We start from the raw sequence: 16,405 nt of genomic DNA on the forward strand, positions 1-16,405 counted from the left end.
TTAGGGACATCAGGGTTAAAGTGGTTAAGTTGATGTCCCTGCTTTTGAGGCCTGTCAACGTCACCGTATTTAGCCTTCCAGTGATGAGTGAAAACTGTATTTAGCTGCAGTATGAGCTTGGCCTACATGTCTAGGTTAGGAGAAGTAGCTAAGTACATGTACTCAAGTATTGTACTTAAGTACAAATTTGAGGTATCTTTACTTTAGTGGAGTATTTCCAAATTTCAATACTTTTACTTCTACTCCACTACATCTCAGAGGCAAATATTGTACTTTTACTCCACTACAATTATTTGAAAACTTTAGATACTAGTTACTTTGTAGATTTTGATTATTATTACAAAACATACATTAACCAGTTTAGCCTTATGTATACTTCAGCTACCGTATTTGAAAATACTTGATCTACAAGCTCACAATGCGTCGCTATTTTCAAAAGATTTGTATACATATTGTGAAAATGGGACATTCTGCATAATTAGTACTTTTACTTTTGGTACTTTAAGTATATTTTGATGCCAATACTTTTGTACTTTTACTCAAGTAAATTTTTAATAACGGACTTTTACTTCTATCCGAGTATTTCTAAATTGTGGTATTGATACTTTTACTTAAGTAAAGAATGTGAGTAGCCTACTTCTTCACCACTGAGTATGGATAATGAAAGAAAGAAAGAAAGAAAGAAGAGCAGATAGACAGATAGATAGACAGATAGAGTTACTGACTTGACAGTGGAGGGGGGTATCCTAGCAACCACAGACGCCAGAGTCGGAATTCCTTCAGTCGCTCTCTCGGCCAGAAGCAAATACATTTGTTGTTGAATCTAACTGACACAATGGATATATCATTGGATTTGGAATCCTATACAAAACCCATCTCTACCCTGTCTGTGTTCAGTCACATCCCACCACGACGAAAGGACACGAAAGAGATGTCTTATTTTAGCAATGAATCCAAGGTAACACTATGTTGCATAATATGTTGCATAAAGTAAGCTAACTGGGTACATTAATTAATTAAGCAAGGAAGAATGTATAATTGATCTTTAATTTGACGATGGTCTAGTCCGTAAACGTGTCACTGCAGTTACCAAACGTTGAACGTTATGCTTTGTTGAAGATAGTTTGGCCAGTCAAAATATTGTTGGACAAAAAAAAAACTAAAAACGGGTTTCAGCACCTTGGACAGCGGCTAGAGATCCATAATGAGTTGGATTGAGTGCACCCCACGCTGCAGTTACTTACAGGCCAGGAAAACTCTGCAACACATTGTTCCAATCCCATTTCCCCTTGAAATTTAGAAATATGAAGTTATAGTTGCCAAGAAAATACATTTTTCGCACTACAACATGTTAAACATTGATGGATGAGCTGTGTGCTGTATGTGTCCAACATGATGGCTTGTCCCATTGTGTCTGGAAAGGAGCTAAATATCATTTTACTGACAAGTTCCACCAGCATTGGCTCCTATGTGGCCAATAGGGTTGGGATCCTTAACATTTTTTATGATTCTGGTTCCTTAACTATTCCCTCTAAACGGTCCCTGTTCCCTTTAACGATTCCTATATTTAAAAAAAAAATCACACCCTGTGTGAAGTGGGCGGTGTCTTGCTAGCTAATCACAATACTGAGTCAACCAATCATGTACAAAAGATAAATACATTTATTGAAACACTCTTTATGATGGACGAAACCATAACTTGAAAAAAACAAATCTTTGGTTTTTTTCAAGTTATGGTTTCTTATATAGGGCTATGCACATGTGTCATGTGACACTGGCCAATCACAGTCCTGAATAGACTGTGATTGGCCAATCACAGTGCAGGATAATTGTACAAATTTCCTGGGCCCAGATCACAGCGCAGGAAAATGTACATTTTTCCAAATCTCACTTATAGGGGCGGTTTCACCGCCCAAAAATCAATATAATTTTGGCCATCATTTATTAATTTGTTGATAAACACAAATTCAATCATACATACTGTATCCATTTGGGTCCATTTGGTTCCATTTGTACTCTATCAGAATTATGGTGGTCCCTGAAATTAAAAAGTTTGAGAACCACTGACAGTGTGATAAAAACGGGTTTCCGGAAATGGTTCCAAATGTGATGGAACCGATTCCACTTCCTCAGTGTTGGATTCGGTTCCTTCGGTTCCTCCGGTTCCGGATCCCAACCCAAGTGGCCAAGTAGCCTACCTGAATCTGACCTGCTGTGGTTGTCTAACATCTGTCTGTTTGAACCTTTAGGCCCCTGAGGTCTTCACCTATGATCGACTGTTCCATCGGCCTGAGGGTTATGATAACAAACTACACCGGGATGACAGAGAACACAGTAAAGGCAGAGGCCTAGACCTGTTTACAGAGGTAATATGATCACAGCGGAACAGCTTTTTAACCAATTTCAGACCTGAGGCCGATTCTACAAATGCCTTCTAAATCAGTAGTTCTCACACTTTCACGATTTGTTGAAAATGTTCAAAAATAGCAGATGTACAAGCTCGCAGCACTGTGAGCTTGTACATCTGCTATTTTTGAATAGCCAACACAACAATCTAAATGACACAGATGCTTTCTTGTTTTCAATGAGTTAATTTGTATCAACTCACCTAAAAAATATATTATACTATTGTATAACATATATTTTAAAATGAGGTCAAGTCAAGTCACCTTTATTTATATAGCACATTGAAAACAACAGGAGCTGACCCAAAGCGCGTTCAAAGTGCATTCCAATTATGGCAGATGAAAAAACAACAATTCATAATTCATAAAAGCAAGACTAAAGTATAAAACATAAATCACAATAAAATGTGTCGATCTACAGGCTCACAACACGCTGTGAGCTTTTAGATCTGCCATTTGAGCAGAATGTTTGCCCGCCTATTTTCACAGAATGTGCACCTATCATGCCATTCCCAAAATAGGGACACTACTGCAGGGTTCATGTGGCTAAGGCGTGTTTGGGGAACTGAGAGTTGTTGAGAGGTTAATCTGTTTACATCAGTGCACAGCACACATTCAAGCCATCCAAGTTATTAAAGCTGCTCAGTAAGGGTCAGTTTTTAAACTCCCAGGGTTAAATGAACATTTAGAAGCCAGGCACCACATCGGGTCACTTTAATAAAAGAGGACATTTTAAAGTTGTAATCAATTAGAATTCCCCAAGATACATCTGTCAAGGGAGAGCTTTTGTGAGGTCCAATTATGCTGTATGGTCATTTGCATTTAAATTGGCACTGGCTACTGTAGCAGGTATGGTGGTGAGCGTGGGCCTTGTCTACGGGCCAGACCAGTGATAGTCACCAACACTAATTTGGGTGTGCTGCATTTAGCCTGGCAACCTACAAGTATGTCAGAGTAATTATACTGTACTTGTCTTGTCAAGGAAACTGGCTCAAAGTTACTTTCTAGGTCGCTGAGAGCGCGTGCGCACACGCGCACACACACACACGCGCGCGCGCGTACACACACACACACACATACTATGGGGCTCCCACACACACACACACACACACACACACACACACACACACACACACACACACACACACACACAGACTGTTCCATCAGGTGAGCGATGGCTAGTGGTGTGAATTAGAACATTTCAAATAAAAGACAAAATGAACCTTTATTGATCCTTGTGGGGAAATTCAGGTGTTGGCCCTGTGCAGACTCAGTCATTGGCGCATATTTATTGATCTCAAGTCAATCCTTGATCTCCTTCCCTCTTACTGTACTGTACTAAACAAGTATTGTTTCCATCCAAACAACACCCCCATACCATTTATACCCAAGGTTCGAACTCAACAAACAAGCCTTTATGTTCACCGCCCCTGCAGCTTGGAGCCACTTGTATAGACAGATCTGCAGCTAGAGGAGCTTATCTTGTTTACGGTATGACTTATACAAATGTAGAGGAGGGTTTGGTAGCAGATTCTATTGGACATTGCAATTGGGTTCATTTTATGTTGTTTTCTACACTGAAATTTGTTGCTTTTAATTTTATTTTCTTAAGTCGTTGCTGCTATCTTGGCCAAGGATCCCTCGAAAAAGAGATCTTGTAATCACAAGTGGCTTTGTGGTGTGCCAGGTGGGGGGTGAGTCTGTGGCTGAATGTGCTCCTCATCCCCGCTAGCACATCATAGAGTGGATGGGAGGGATTCAGCTTTGTCCTCATCCTCCCCTGTGCAACCACCTCTAGATGGTCTAGTTTGACTCCAACTACAGACCTAGCGTTCCTCAACAGCTTGATTCGTTTGTTGGCAACCGACCACGACAAAGAAGAGGACACTAACATCTGTAGCAGCATGTATGCTGCAGGTGCTGCATGCAGGACCAGTCTCTCAAAGGCATTTGTAATGTGCAACATCAGAGCATTTGGCCTGTAGTCATTGAGAGAGCTGGGGTGTCCCTCCTTGGGCACCAGGACAATGCAGGAGGCTTTCCATGGAGCACCTTCTTCAGCCTAAAGGAGAGGTTGAAGAGGTTCTGGAACCAGAGCTTAAGCTTAAGGACCTTCCATCCTCCTGGGACTGATGAAAGGAGGAGAATGTAAATACATTTTGGGATGAATTTAGGACAAGAGTTAGAGAGAAAAGAAGAGCAGCAGTAGTGGACCTCCGATGGCCAGTCTGAGTGGGTATTGTGCATGGTTGAGAGAGAGAGAGAGAGAGAGAGAGAGAGAGAGAGAGAGAGAGAGAGAGAGAGAGAGAGCGTGTGTGGTGGTGAGGCTGGCAAGCAGAGTAAGTTATTGCTGTGAAAGCAGCAGTATACTGTGTGTACAGTTTAGTCTATTTGTCAGTGAATAAATGCTCCTACTGTGCATGTAGAGATGTTTCTGGTGGACTAGCCACTCCTCCTAAACAGAAAGGATGTTTAGGATCACTTATTTTTCTGGACATTGCTCTAGTCTATTCATTCCTCAATGGATAAGCCTCCATGGAGATTGAAGTTCACCTAAAATGTTGTAATGTTCTCGTTTTAGCTTTCCCCCCATAGAGAACGGTACAAAGGCAGACTTCAAAGCCATGGTTATTATACCACAACTATTGACCAGTCAGATTGACCTCTCTCTTTCTCTCTCTCTGTCTCTCTCACAGGAGATGTCCAGAGCTATGCCAGTTCGATCCTCTTCAGAGTATGGCAGACGCACACCTCCCGTCCTTTACCAACCGGGGCGGCAGTATGTCCGTGTTGCGCGTATACAAGTGGAATTCTTTCGGAAAAACGGCATTTCACGAAACGTAGCAGAGGGATACGGATCAGTCGTTCCAGTTTGACACAAAAGTATCAAAAGTAGCAGATCCACAAGCTCGAAACACGGCGCAAAGGCAAAGCAACACGTTTTGAGTTTGTAGATCTGCTACTTTTGCTATTTTTGAATTTGAACCCTGAAAAGTAACAGTTTTGGACATATGAGGTTTCCACCAGACAGAGATGATATATTATTACATAATCTTATCAGATGAAACAAAATTATGCTTATATGTGAAAGTTTGCAATTTCCAGAAGCCTCAAAAGAACATGGGTAATATGGAAAAAATATCATGTAAGACATTATGCAGGAAGGCTTTTTCTAGGTTTCTGAATATCTGACAGACTTAGGTACAGGAGTTCTCCTATAATTGCCTCTTCTGAATTTATGATAATGGTACATTACTTTAAGTGGTTTCGGCAAGTGCAGCTGCTGAAAATGAGGCAATGAGATCTCACAGAAAAAGTATAGAAATAGATGTTAATAGTTAGTATAGGGTAGATGGATACTGTAATTTAAAGCTATATAGAACTGAACATGATGCAGACCACATTTTTAGAAACATATTGTAGAGTGTTTGTTGGATACAATAATACAATAAAAACTGTCTGATAAAAACCTGTATTGTTTGGTAACTAATCATCCTAAACCTTATAGGATTACCTTAGGACCTAAAGTAATCTCCTTTTTTTCCTCCACTGTTTTCACTGTCAGCACATTCAATTTAGTCTACATTTTCAAGGACAAAGTACAATATCAAGACAAACAGACAGTCGAGGTAGAGATCCTCAGCTTATATACAAATGTTTAATGAATAACAAAATGATGGCAGTGAAAATCTACGTGTTTCAGATGCATACAAACAAAAAAAAAGTTTGCTGTTGAATCTTGTGCCCGAGTCCGCCTACACATTTGTGGACAGCTTTCAAAGCTATATTTACATTTCACAGATTCTTGCAAACTAGCCACCAAGCTGGCAATTTGTTGGCATCAGATGCTCTACATGAAAATAAACAATTGTCACGTAGAGTGAGTATTTGAACTAAAAATGCAACACTGTTGTTCTCAAATTGGGCGCCAAATAAAAACAACATAAGGCAAAGCTCCACAGGCAGCTCTGCTTGACTGGATCTAAGGCTCTGAAGCACAGCACCACAGTCAGGGTTGAAGCTGCAATCCGGAACTTATGTTAATGAATAAAACATAATTCTAAAGGTAGGTTAAGTGATATTTTTTGATTATGTTAACAGGTTAACGCACTATATTCTGATAGTAATCATTGCTACGGAGTAGTAGAGTGTATGTAAATCTAGAGTAGATTTTGGCTGCTGAATACCTTGTGTCATCACTTCCAGTTTCACTTGTTCAATCTGTATCCTATGTGAGTTCTCTCTCCTGATTGAATACAATTGGTATCCCAACCTGAAAATGCATTTTCTGTTTACTAAAGAGCTGTAACTTAAGAGACAGGGAGACTCCTGTTACTGAACAAACACTCTATAGCAAAGCCTACTATCACACTATAGAGCTATACAACTTACTTATTACTTATTTAAACCAAAAATATATATAATTTACCCTACCTTTAATCAATCTGTTTGATACAGTATGTTCATTATAACATCCGCAGTACATCTGCAGTGGCTGGAGGTGGTCTCCCTACTCTTCCATTGACAACTGTAGACCCTGGGGTCGGTCAACTAGTACTGCCTGAAGCTCAAAGCACAATACCTCCCCTGACCAAGCTTATTGCCAGATTGGTAGAAATGTGATCTCTCGTGCGGAAGACCCAGGTTCGAATCCCGGGGTAAGAGACGGAAGTTATGGATTGCAGCTTTAAATGAGCTCCACATCACTCGTCCTGTACAAGTGGTCTACTGCCTTCTGACCGGAACACATCTTCCTTTAACCAGGCTCTCCCCTCTTGGCGTGCGGCAGGACTGCATTTGGGCTGGGATGAAAACCAGATGCAGCACAGCACTGAATGGACTGCGACTGTGCACCCGTGGACCAACACCGATCTACCGTATAGTTTCCTAAGGAATGACAATGTTCTGGAAAGTTGCGTGTCTGTACAGTATGTCACGCTGGTGGTTTCGGGTAATGTTGGAGTTGGCAGAGCCTTGGCAGATCACTTTATTTTTGCTGTGTGCGTTCGGTCAAGTCCACCGTTCACACATGCGTTTGTGTTCAAGGCATCACGGTCCCTTGTGACAGAGATCTGGTCATCTCGGTGTGAACAAAGTAGGTCTTGAGCTCTCCCTTACCCTTCACGTTGATGATGCCCCGACATGAACACATGTATCCCAGCGCTGTCAGGATGCGACTCGTCTCCTCTGTTACCTGCATGGAGAACACAAACTGACATTAGATAGGAATGTAGTCTTGTCTGGAAGAAAAATAATCTAATAACAGCATATGACAGAGTTAGACTGGGCCACTTCAAAGGTTAAATGCTTATCTTATACTCCATTATACGCCGGTGTCGCATATGAAATTATAAATCAGTACCTCAGATATGGGTAAGCTCAAAACAAGATTCAATAGCAACAGCGGAATAAGCTGTTTGGTAGGGAGTTTTCATTGGTAAAGAGTTTTCATGGCCACAGCCCACATATGCACGTTGCTTTCAAATGGGGCACCATTTAAAATGAAAATAAACATTCTTTCCAACGGTGTAAAAGTCATTCAATTCAATTCAATTCTATTCAAGTGTCAAATCACAACAACATATCTCAAGACACTTGACGTGTAGAGCAGAGACCAGACATTGTCCCACCCTGAGCAAGCAATTTTTGCGACAGTGGCAACCCTTAACTGGACGTTCAGTCAGATAACTCACGAATAGATTGAACCAATATAATAAAACGACTAGATTGAACCAATATTATAGAATGAGAATACAAGTGTGGATGTAATGTTTTATCTTGGCGTTCAGGCTCTGCTCACAATTAGACAACCATCATTAACCATTAAGAGCAAGGAGATACAATAACAACCCCCCATGGGGAACAGAACTGGTGGTGCTGGGGTGGCGGTAGCCTGGTAAACCCTCCCTCCGGAAATCTCATTTCCATTTGATTCCAGGAGTGAGTCTGGCATGAAGGCTTGTATGGGCGTTTCTAGTGCATTACCAAATAACCGAGCCAATCAGCGTCCTCGCTCATTGTTTTGTGATTGACAGCGGGGGTAGGCCAATCAGGTGGAACCCCAGTGGTTCACACGTCATTAATCAATACACCTTTCATACAAGCTGCTCATTAACATCGAAGACAAACCAATTACTCCTGGTGATAATCACTGCAGCCTAAAGTGGCTTAATTGGACATCGAAGGGCCACTTGGACATCAAAGCTACATTACTCCCGCCCAGCTCCAGCCCACAGCCAAATTGCCCATATAGGTCTGCAGGCCAGACTCACTCCTGAAATAAAATACAAATGAGATTTCTGGAGGGAGGGTTTACCAGGCTAGGGTGGCGGTGGGAGCAAGCAGCCGCAAGATAACAAACCAGAACACACACAGCGGAAGGAACGGAGAGTGACGTATGGGTCTCGCATGACACTGTATACAGCCACATAGTAATGAGCATGTAACCTCTCGAGAGTATACTGCCTGAACTAACCTCGCAGGCTACGTATCATTAACGCCAGGCAGACCCAGGCTCTAGGGTGGGTGGCCATCTAATTGCCAACAAGCATTGTTACAACAGAGAAATAAGTTACCAAACACACATTTTCCAAGAACTTTGGGGGGGAAAATACCGTACACAACAATTGCAGTGTGTCAATTATTATTTCATAATCCTATTCAGTTTTTCATAAGCTCTGTGGATGTATAATTTTCATTCTATTATTTGTTTTCATGTGTTATATAGCAAGGCATGAAATCTCACCTGTATCTTCCCCAGAACCCCAGTGGTTTCCATCCTACTGGCTACATTCACGCTGTTCCCCCAGATGTCGTACTGAGGTTTCTGGGCCCCGATAACACCTGCGATCACCGGCCCATGGTTGATGCCTGACCCAGGGAAACCACAAACAACAACACTGACCGTGCCTCTCTACAAATGCACATAATTTGTCATACATTGATTTAAAACACACTCACCAACTCTGAGTCTGAAGTCATTGAAGGAATGTTTGTTGATGTTGTCAAGTTTCCCAACCAGTGCAAAGGCAAATTCCACCATGGTGCCAATGTGCATGTACTGTCTGTCATGTTCCTGCAGAGAAGTAAAAGAAGCCAGATTAACCGTAGACCTTTTTAACAGCAGCCATACTGGCATCAAATAGTAGGGTAAACACAGGTGTTACTAATGATACTATACTACAATAGAATAGAATAGAATATTCTCTGTCGTATGACGAAGTAGGGCATTAATTTACAAAAAAAAAAAAAAAAAAAAATATGGAGGTACAAGGTTTCTGCCCGACAATATTCCTAATTTGGCCCAAAAATGTAGTCGAATCTTGGAAATGTAGTTCTTTGGCCCTATGAAACAGCCCTTGGTCTAACTTCATGCCTGTGTGTACTCTGGTCCAGGTGTTGCATTGAGTCCAGTAGCAGCCATGTAGGTGCTGCCAATGGTCTTTATCTTCTCCACTCCACTGAACTTGGGCTTAGACAGCAGCTGGAAAATACGCATAAACAAACAGTAACAGTACAACAACACACAAACCAATGTCTGATATACGGTAAACTCTTATTTTGAACATTCTCTGTGTTTCAAAAATACACAAAAAGGTACTATATTTTATTGTTCAACTTTAATAAGCTCTCTACTCCCCTACCCTGTCTCTAGAGTCTAGACGCTGTACTGTCTAATAAATCAAAAAAAGGCCTTGAAAACAATATTTTCCCCTCTTCATATTTTTTCCATTTTTCATTTTCTGACAATTTTGTCATTATGCCAATTCCCCCATGTAGTCACTGCTGATCCCCGGCTCCCTCAAACCACCAACCACACTCCTTGAAAAATATATATTTTCTTTGTTGTTGTATATCATCGCTGTCGGGTGGAAATGAAATTGTCCAAAACCGTTCCTTTTTTATTATTATTTTAGAAACATTAAAAAAAATATCAACAAACTATTTTCGAACCTACTTAAAAGTACCTCAAACCTGTACTTAAGTAAATGTTTTTTCATACTTAATTTATGAAAAAAACATAAATGAAATATGGAGATACAAGGTTTCTGCCCGACAGCAACGATAGATGAATTATTATTATCAATGCTGCTATAGTACAATGTCTGAGGAACCACAACAAAATAATTTTACTCTTACGCACCCAGACACAAGGTATAGAAATAAAGAAAAGTGACAGAGTCCTGCGAACATGGTTTTTAGTTTTTATTTTGCTGTAGTACCCCAAGTGTAGGATTTGGACACCCAGTGTCCACGACAGTGGTGGGCGGAACTTTACTCCTGCGACCACCCGGACGCCCCTGAAAAAATGGAGTATCTGAGTATATGAGTATACCTCATCAAAGTCGGCAATGATCTCGTTCAGGAGGCGTAGACACTCCAGCCCCTCCTTGTTCACGTCAGACTCTGTGTAGAACTCTTTGAAGTCTGGGATGGAGGCGAACATCACACACACTGAGTCATATGACTGGTGATACAGATCCTGATGGACACATACAGAGAGTAAATAATTACAAGTACTGGCTACTGTAATTTTGTAGCTTTTTCGTGTTCGTTTTTGAATACATTCTAATACTAGTAATTCTACTTTCAATTAAATTGGGGTAAAACACAAAGTGTATTGTTTATAAGTTAAAGGGACTACACCATGAATTTTTACTTTTTCTTATTTTTTGTGTGTTTTTGGTCTCCCCTACCTCTCTTCTATCTCCAAAAATACCCCAGTTTGAACACTCAGGCTTTCACAGCAAATCTGGGGTTTTCTGTAAATTGGTCTCAAAACAGGCCAAACTGATTTGGTCCCTGACGTGACGTCACGTCAGGGTACAATACCTCCCATTTTTCAGTTCCAACCAACAAAAAAAAAAAAAAAAGTTTTTTTCCTTATTGTTTTCATTATTAAAAAAATAATAATTTCCACTTAGAACCAGGAGATAACATGCATACAAACTGGCTCAATAGCGCCCCGTGCCAAACAGGACAATGTGGTATTGCAGGTGAAAGTGCTTTATAAGCCAGAGAGAAGTTAGTTGGAATGAGTATATCTGAGGCTTGATTTAGGCTCAAACCTTTTGAAAAACGTTTGAGGGAACAATGTGATATTAAATATTATTAGAATTTTTTTAATTCATGGTGTAGTCCCTTTAAAGCTCTATATTCTGATAGAAATCATCGCTATGATCTTGAACTTCAACTCGATCGAGTGCTTTCATCCAATCAGGAGAGAGAACCCATTGATCAGCTTCAATTTTATAATGTTCCCGTTCCAATTTCATCCGCCCCCCCCCCCCCCCCCCACATCACTTCCAATTTCCACTTGTTTATTCTGACCTCTGGACAAAATCCAAGAGCAGCCTACAGTTCTGCTGTTCATGATCACATTTTGAGTTCGCTTTGAGCCTCTCTTCGCTCATCTATCTTATGAAGAAAAGATGGCCATTACTTTGGACAGCGTCACTGGATTAGAGAGGGATTGGATGGTACAATGTAATCATGAAATGATTACGGTCAGGGGACACTCTGTCCTTTTACGGTGACCATACATCATCAATCCGTGGGCCGAGGTCCACTAGTGGGCCGTGAGGATACTGCAAGTGGGCCCCCAAATAATTGGGGAAAACACTATGATCTTATTAATAATATAACATTAATAGAAAAAAGAAATGTCATGGCATTTTTTCTTTAAAACCTTGAGAAATTCGTTTTCATTGTGATACCGATAGATACTTAAAGTATACTATGTTAGTTCCATTGATCCAAGCCGGAACACATTCGATAGATTGATCTGATCATTAACCCATTAAAACCAGGAAAGCATCTATGTCATTTTAGATTTTAGTGTTGGCTATTCAAAAATAGCAGATATACTGTACAAGCTCACAGCTGCGAGCTTGAACATCTACAATTGTTTCACATTTTTGAAAAATCTTGAAAGTATCTTCTAAATACTGATTTAGAAGGCCTTTCAAGAATCGGCCTCAGGTCTTAATGAGTTAAAATAAACCTGCACTGAAAATGCACGCGGTCCACCCACCGGACCACCATGTATATACCCCCCCCCCCCCACACACACACACACGTATATATATATATATATATATATATACAGTAAACAGTATATATATAGTACCGTATATAAATATAAGCTCACCTCATTCTTCCAGTTGCGCCCCAGGAAGTGTTCTGCAACATGTGCAGGTAGAACGTTCTCCAGCAGAACGCGGTTGAGGTTCTCCATGGTTTCGATCTCCTCGCACTCCCTCTTGAACTTGTCCCTCCAGAGGAAGTCTAACCTACAGTAATATTCATTCTGTTACAGGAGGACACAGAGTAAAGAGACACCTGTGTCATTCACACCCTCCATTCTGCTCTGGCCATGAACAGAATGCATGGGGAAAATAAAGACTTCAAGAGAAAGTTAGTAGGAGAGAGTCCACACACCTGTATTATGCTCCAACACACTGTTACAATCTGTCAAATAATGTCAAGACCTCAGTCTGCACCTTAGGTGTGATGTTTGACTCTGATTTATCTTTTAATATGCAAGTAACCAAAGTTGTACAATCCTGTTTTTTTTTCAACTACGAAATATTGCTAAAATTAAGTATTTTTTATCATTTGCAGACCTTGAAAAGTTATTCATGCTTTTATCTCATCGCGCCTAGACTATTGCAATTCATTATATTCTGGGATCAGCAAAAAGGTTATCTCTTCAACTGGTGCAAAATGCTGCTAGAGTACTGACAAAGTCTAGAAGATATGACCATATTACAACCGATCCTAGCTGCCCTTCACTGGCTGCCGGTAAGTTTCAGTGTTGATTTTAAGATTTTACTGATGACTTCAGGGGCGGACTGGCCATTTTGCATACCGGGCATATGAAAACGGCGTTGAGTAGAAGTAAAATGATTGAAAATTGGAAATACTCCAGTAAAGTAAAAATACCAAAACATTTTACTTAAGTACAGTACTTGAGTAAATGTACTTTTCCACTTTTCCACAATGTTACTTTCCACCACTGTCCATAAGTGTTATGTGCTCCTGTTGAAAATCCTCACTGTCAGGTGAAAAGTGGCCTTGACATGTGTCGGAGGCATTATTGCACAGACAATGTTTTGCTTGTTAAATCCATGTAATATGAACAAAGCAAAAAGCCTTGGACGATTAAAAACACCCACAACTATGTTTCAACGAGCCGTTACACAAAGCTAGTCACTATATTGTCCTTGAAAACAATTTCCATTCCTCACGGACATAAGACCGTTTTCTCCGAGATGGGCTGCTTATATATTTCTAATCTTTCCGGGCAAATGGAAGCTTTATGAGATCTGTGGATAAACCAAACAATCTGAATCTAAAGTGCATGTTTGATATTCATAGAAAATTAATGTCCCAATAAAACGACAGTGAAACAAGGCGAGGGTCTCTGCTCTCGTTTCTCAAGGAATTGGTATGTGGACGGGACTGTTTTGCATAAGAGATAGCCACTGCCTGTTCATTGGTTATTCATGCTTGGGGACTTTAACCATGCCTAAATATGTTGAGAGAATCATCTATCTGGGGAGCGCATGTGTGTGTGTGTGAGAGAGAGAGAGAGAGAGAGAGAGAGAGAGAGAGAGAGAGAGAGAGAGAGAGAGAGAGAGAGAGAGAGAGAGAGAGAGAGAGAGAGAGAGAGAGAGAGAGAGAGAGAGAGAGAGAGAGCACTATGTGTGTATGCATGTCAGATATTGGGGTCTGTGAATGACCCATTATACCCCTGTGTGTTTGAGAGCTCCATGCTCCAGGCATGGTGTATGTGGGTACATACATCACAGTGTCTCGCATCTCTTGCCAGATACAGTATATATCATGATGTGTGCGATTAGCAGTCTAGTTGATGCATGGGTTTGCCTTACTGATTTCACCCTTGAGAGTATACAGTATAGCTTATATATTACATCGAGGCTGCATCAGTTGCTCCAGTGAGACGCAATGCGAACAGTTGGTCCTCTAGCTTGGGGATGACTCGAGAACAAGATACAGTACAAACCACCTACCAGGTCACTTAGGATAAGCAGTACTGTATGTGCTATATGTGGACATTTGCTTCCTTTCAGAACACAGGGGGAGAAGCTATATTAACAAGGCCAGGCAAGGGAGAATTCCCAACACAGCTTAGAAACCGACTAAGAAGGATTCTAACCCCTTAAGCTCTATTATATAATTTACTTTTTATATACTACTATACTCCGAAAATAACCAGTCTACAAGCTCACAACGCGACTTTCTTCATTTTGGAAATGTTTTGCCCATAACGACATGCCCAAAATAGGGACACCAGTTAGAAGAAGAAGGTCAATGTGCCCAGCCGTACCATCCTGCATCTGTGTGTGAGCGATGCATTACTGCAGCCGGTGTTCCCCTGACCCGCTTTTTCAGATGTTGTGATGTTGATCCATTAGCAGCAAAAAGAGCAGGTCAAAAGCATGCTCTGGTTTGCATGTGTATCCTGAACAGAGGTCTGGCACTTCTCGTCAAAACACAAAAGGGTGTAAACTTTCAGACTTTTCTGAAATGGCATACAATTTCAGACTTTTCTGAAAGGGCATACACTTTCATACCTTTCTGAAAGGATATAAACTTTCATACTTTTCGGATTAATTTTCAGTGTCTTCTCGGGTCCTAAGTGTTTTGATGCAGTAAACACAACGAGGTCAAAGCACTCCGCGAGGCCTTCAAAACAGCTCGCTGAAAGATGAACCCAATTACCCTCCAAAGACCTTGATGAGAGAAATATCCACTTGCAGGACATGATGAAGACTAGCGTGTTTATATGATAAAGTGCTTTTCCACCCAGAATGAGAACAAGCCAGGGAACTCTTTGGATCTAATTGCATTTCACTGGGGAGTCCCAGTTTTGGGGAGGAAGTCCCAGAGGTGACACTCGCTGTCCAGCACATAGTGTATGCTTGTGGTCAACATTGATGGATGATACTGCAAATGAGATGACACACACACACACACACACACACACACACACACACACACACACACACACACACACACACACACACACACACACACACACACACACACACACACACACACACACACACACACACACACACACACACACACACACACACACACACACACACACACACACACACACACAAAATGTCTGTCCTCTGTGCCTGCTGAATTTATCTGCCCGTATATTAGATGCAAGAGAGAGAGAGAGAGAGAGAGAGAGAGAGAGAGAGAGAGAGAGAGAGAGAGAGAGAGAGAGAGAGAGAGAGAGAGAGAGAGAGAGAAAGAGATGTTTTAAGTCTTTCAAGTCCAAGAGAGAGAAGTCTCAAGTCTTTCAGTGCACGTCCACGGCAAGTCACAAATCCTGATACACCTTGCCCATTCCAATAGCTGAATATCCAGTGCCAAACCAGTCACTAAGGTTACTCTAGTTGTACAGAAGTCTAAACAAATGCTGTAGAATGGCATAACTATGTGAAAAGCAGTAGGCTAAAGCAGGCCTGTGACTGCTCATACATTTACAGTTTCATCATTCTTTGAATAAGCTATTGCGCCTCAGTTTTATCAGGTCAATGCAGCCCAGCTCTTATATGCATGCAATGATATTCTCACATCTTGCAGAGTGCATCACAACAAGACGCCAGAGCTCTGGTTGAGTCGGCACAAAGGCATTAACCAACAGTGATTATCACAGAGCTGAAAATGCAACATGATTTAATTTGTTTTGGTCAAGGAGTTAAATTATGGTTAAAAGAGAATCAACATAGTTTTCATATCTAAAGTACCTTATGGACCCCCAGTTTTCCTCTCACTGCATGTATTCTCCCTTTCTTCCCTTCAGTCCCTCTCTCACTTTGAAATCGTTTTGTAGTTGTTGATGTTTTGTTTCTTTGTTCTCTATTTCCCCCCCTGTGTATTCTATCACTTCAAAAACCTCCTGTGGTCCAGTGTTGTACTGAAAGGCGTCTTAGCATCTGGTGCTGTGCATAGTT

General features: G+C 41.0%; 2 protein-coding genes across 4 annotated transcripts in view; one reads left to right on the plus strand and one right to left on the minus strand.

Moving 5' to 3' along the window:
- Positions 1–835: 835 nt before the first annotated feature.
- cfap90 (cilia and flagella associated protein 90) lies at positions 836–5,281 on the plus strand (the record flags this gene model as incomplete). The annotated part of the gene is made up of 3 exons (XM_080442606.1): positions 836–958; positions 2,250–2,366; positions 5,102–5,281. 3 exons carry the CDS (start codon positions 836–838, stop codon positions 5,279–5,281), a joined length of 420 nt encoding a protein of 139 aa, XP_080298732.1.
- A 1,222-nt stretch (positions 5,282–6,503) lies between these two features.
- adcy2b (adenylate cyclase 2b (brain)) overlaps positions 6,504–16,405 on the minus strand; it is a 61,815-nt gene continuing 51,913 nt past the window's right edge. For 2 of the 3 annotated variants that reach the window (XM_080443242.1, XM_080443241.1), the window contains exons 20-25: positions 12,556–12,714; positions 10,741–10,887; positions 9,781–9,888; positions 9,366–9,480; positions 9,151–9,275; positions 6,504–7,599 (exon numbers count right to left, since the gene is read on the minus strand). In XM_080443242.1, the coding sequence (XP_080299368.1) occupies positions 7,447–7,599; positions 9,151–9,275; positions 9,366–9,480; positions 9,781–9,888; positions 10,741–10,887; positions 12,556–12,714 (807 nt within the window). In that variant the 3' untranslated portion in view covers positions 6,504–7,446. Of the gene's footprint in view, positions 7,600–9,150; positions 9,276–9,365; positions 9,481–9,780; positions 9,889–10,740; positions 10,888–12,555; positions 12,715–16,405 lie in introns of those variants that run through there. The other variant, XM_080443243.1, reaches the window with a different exon arrangement.

Source organism: Gymnoscopelus braueri (assembly GCF_963280865.1).
Source record: "Gymnoscopelus braueri genome assembly, chromosome: 11".
NCBI classification, from domain to species: Eukaryota; Metazoa; Chordata; class Actinopteri; order Myctophiformes; family Myctophidae; genus Gymnoscopelus; species Gymnoscopelus braueri.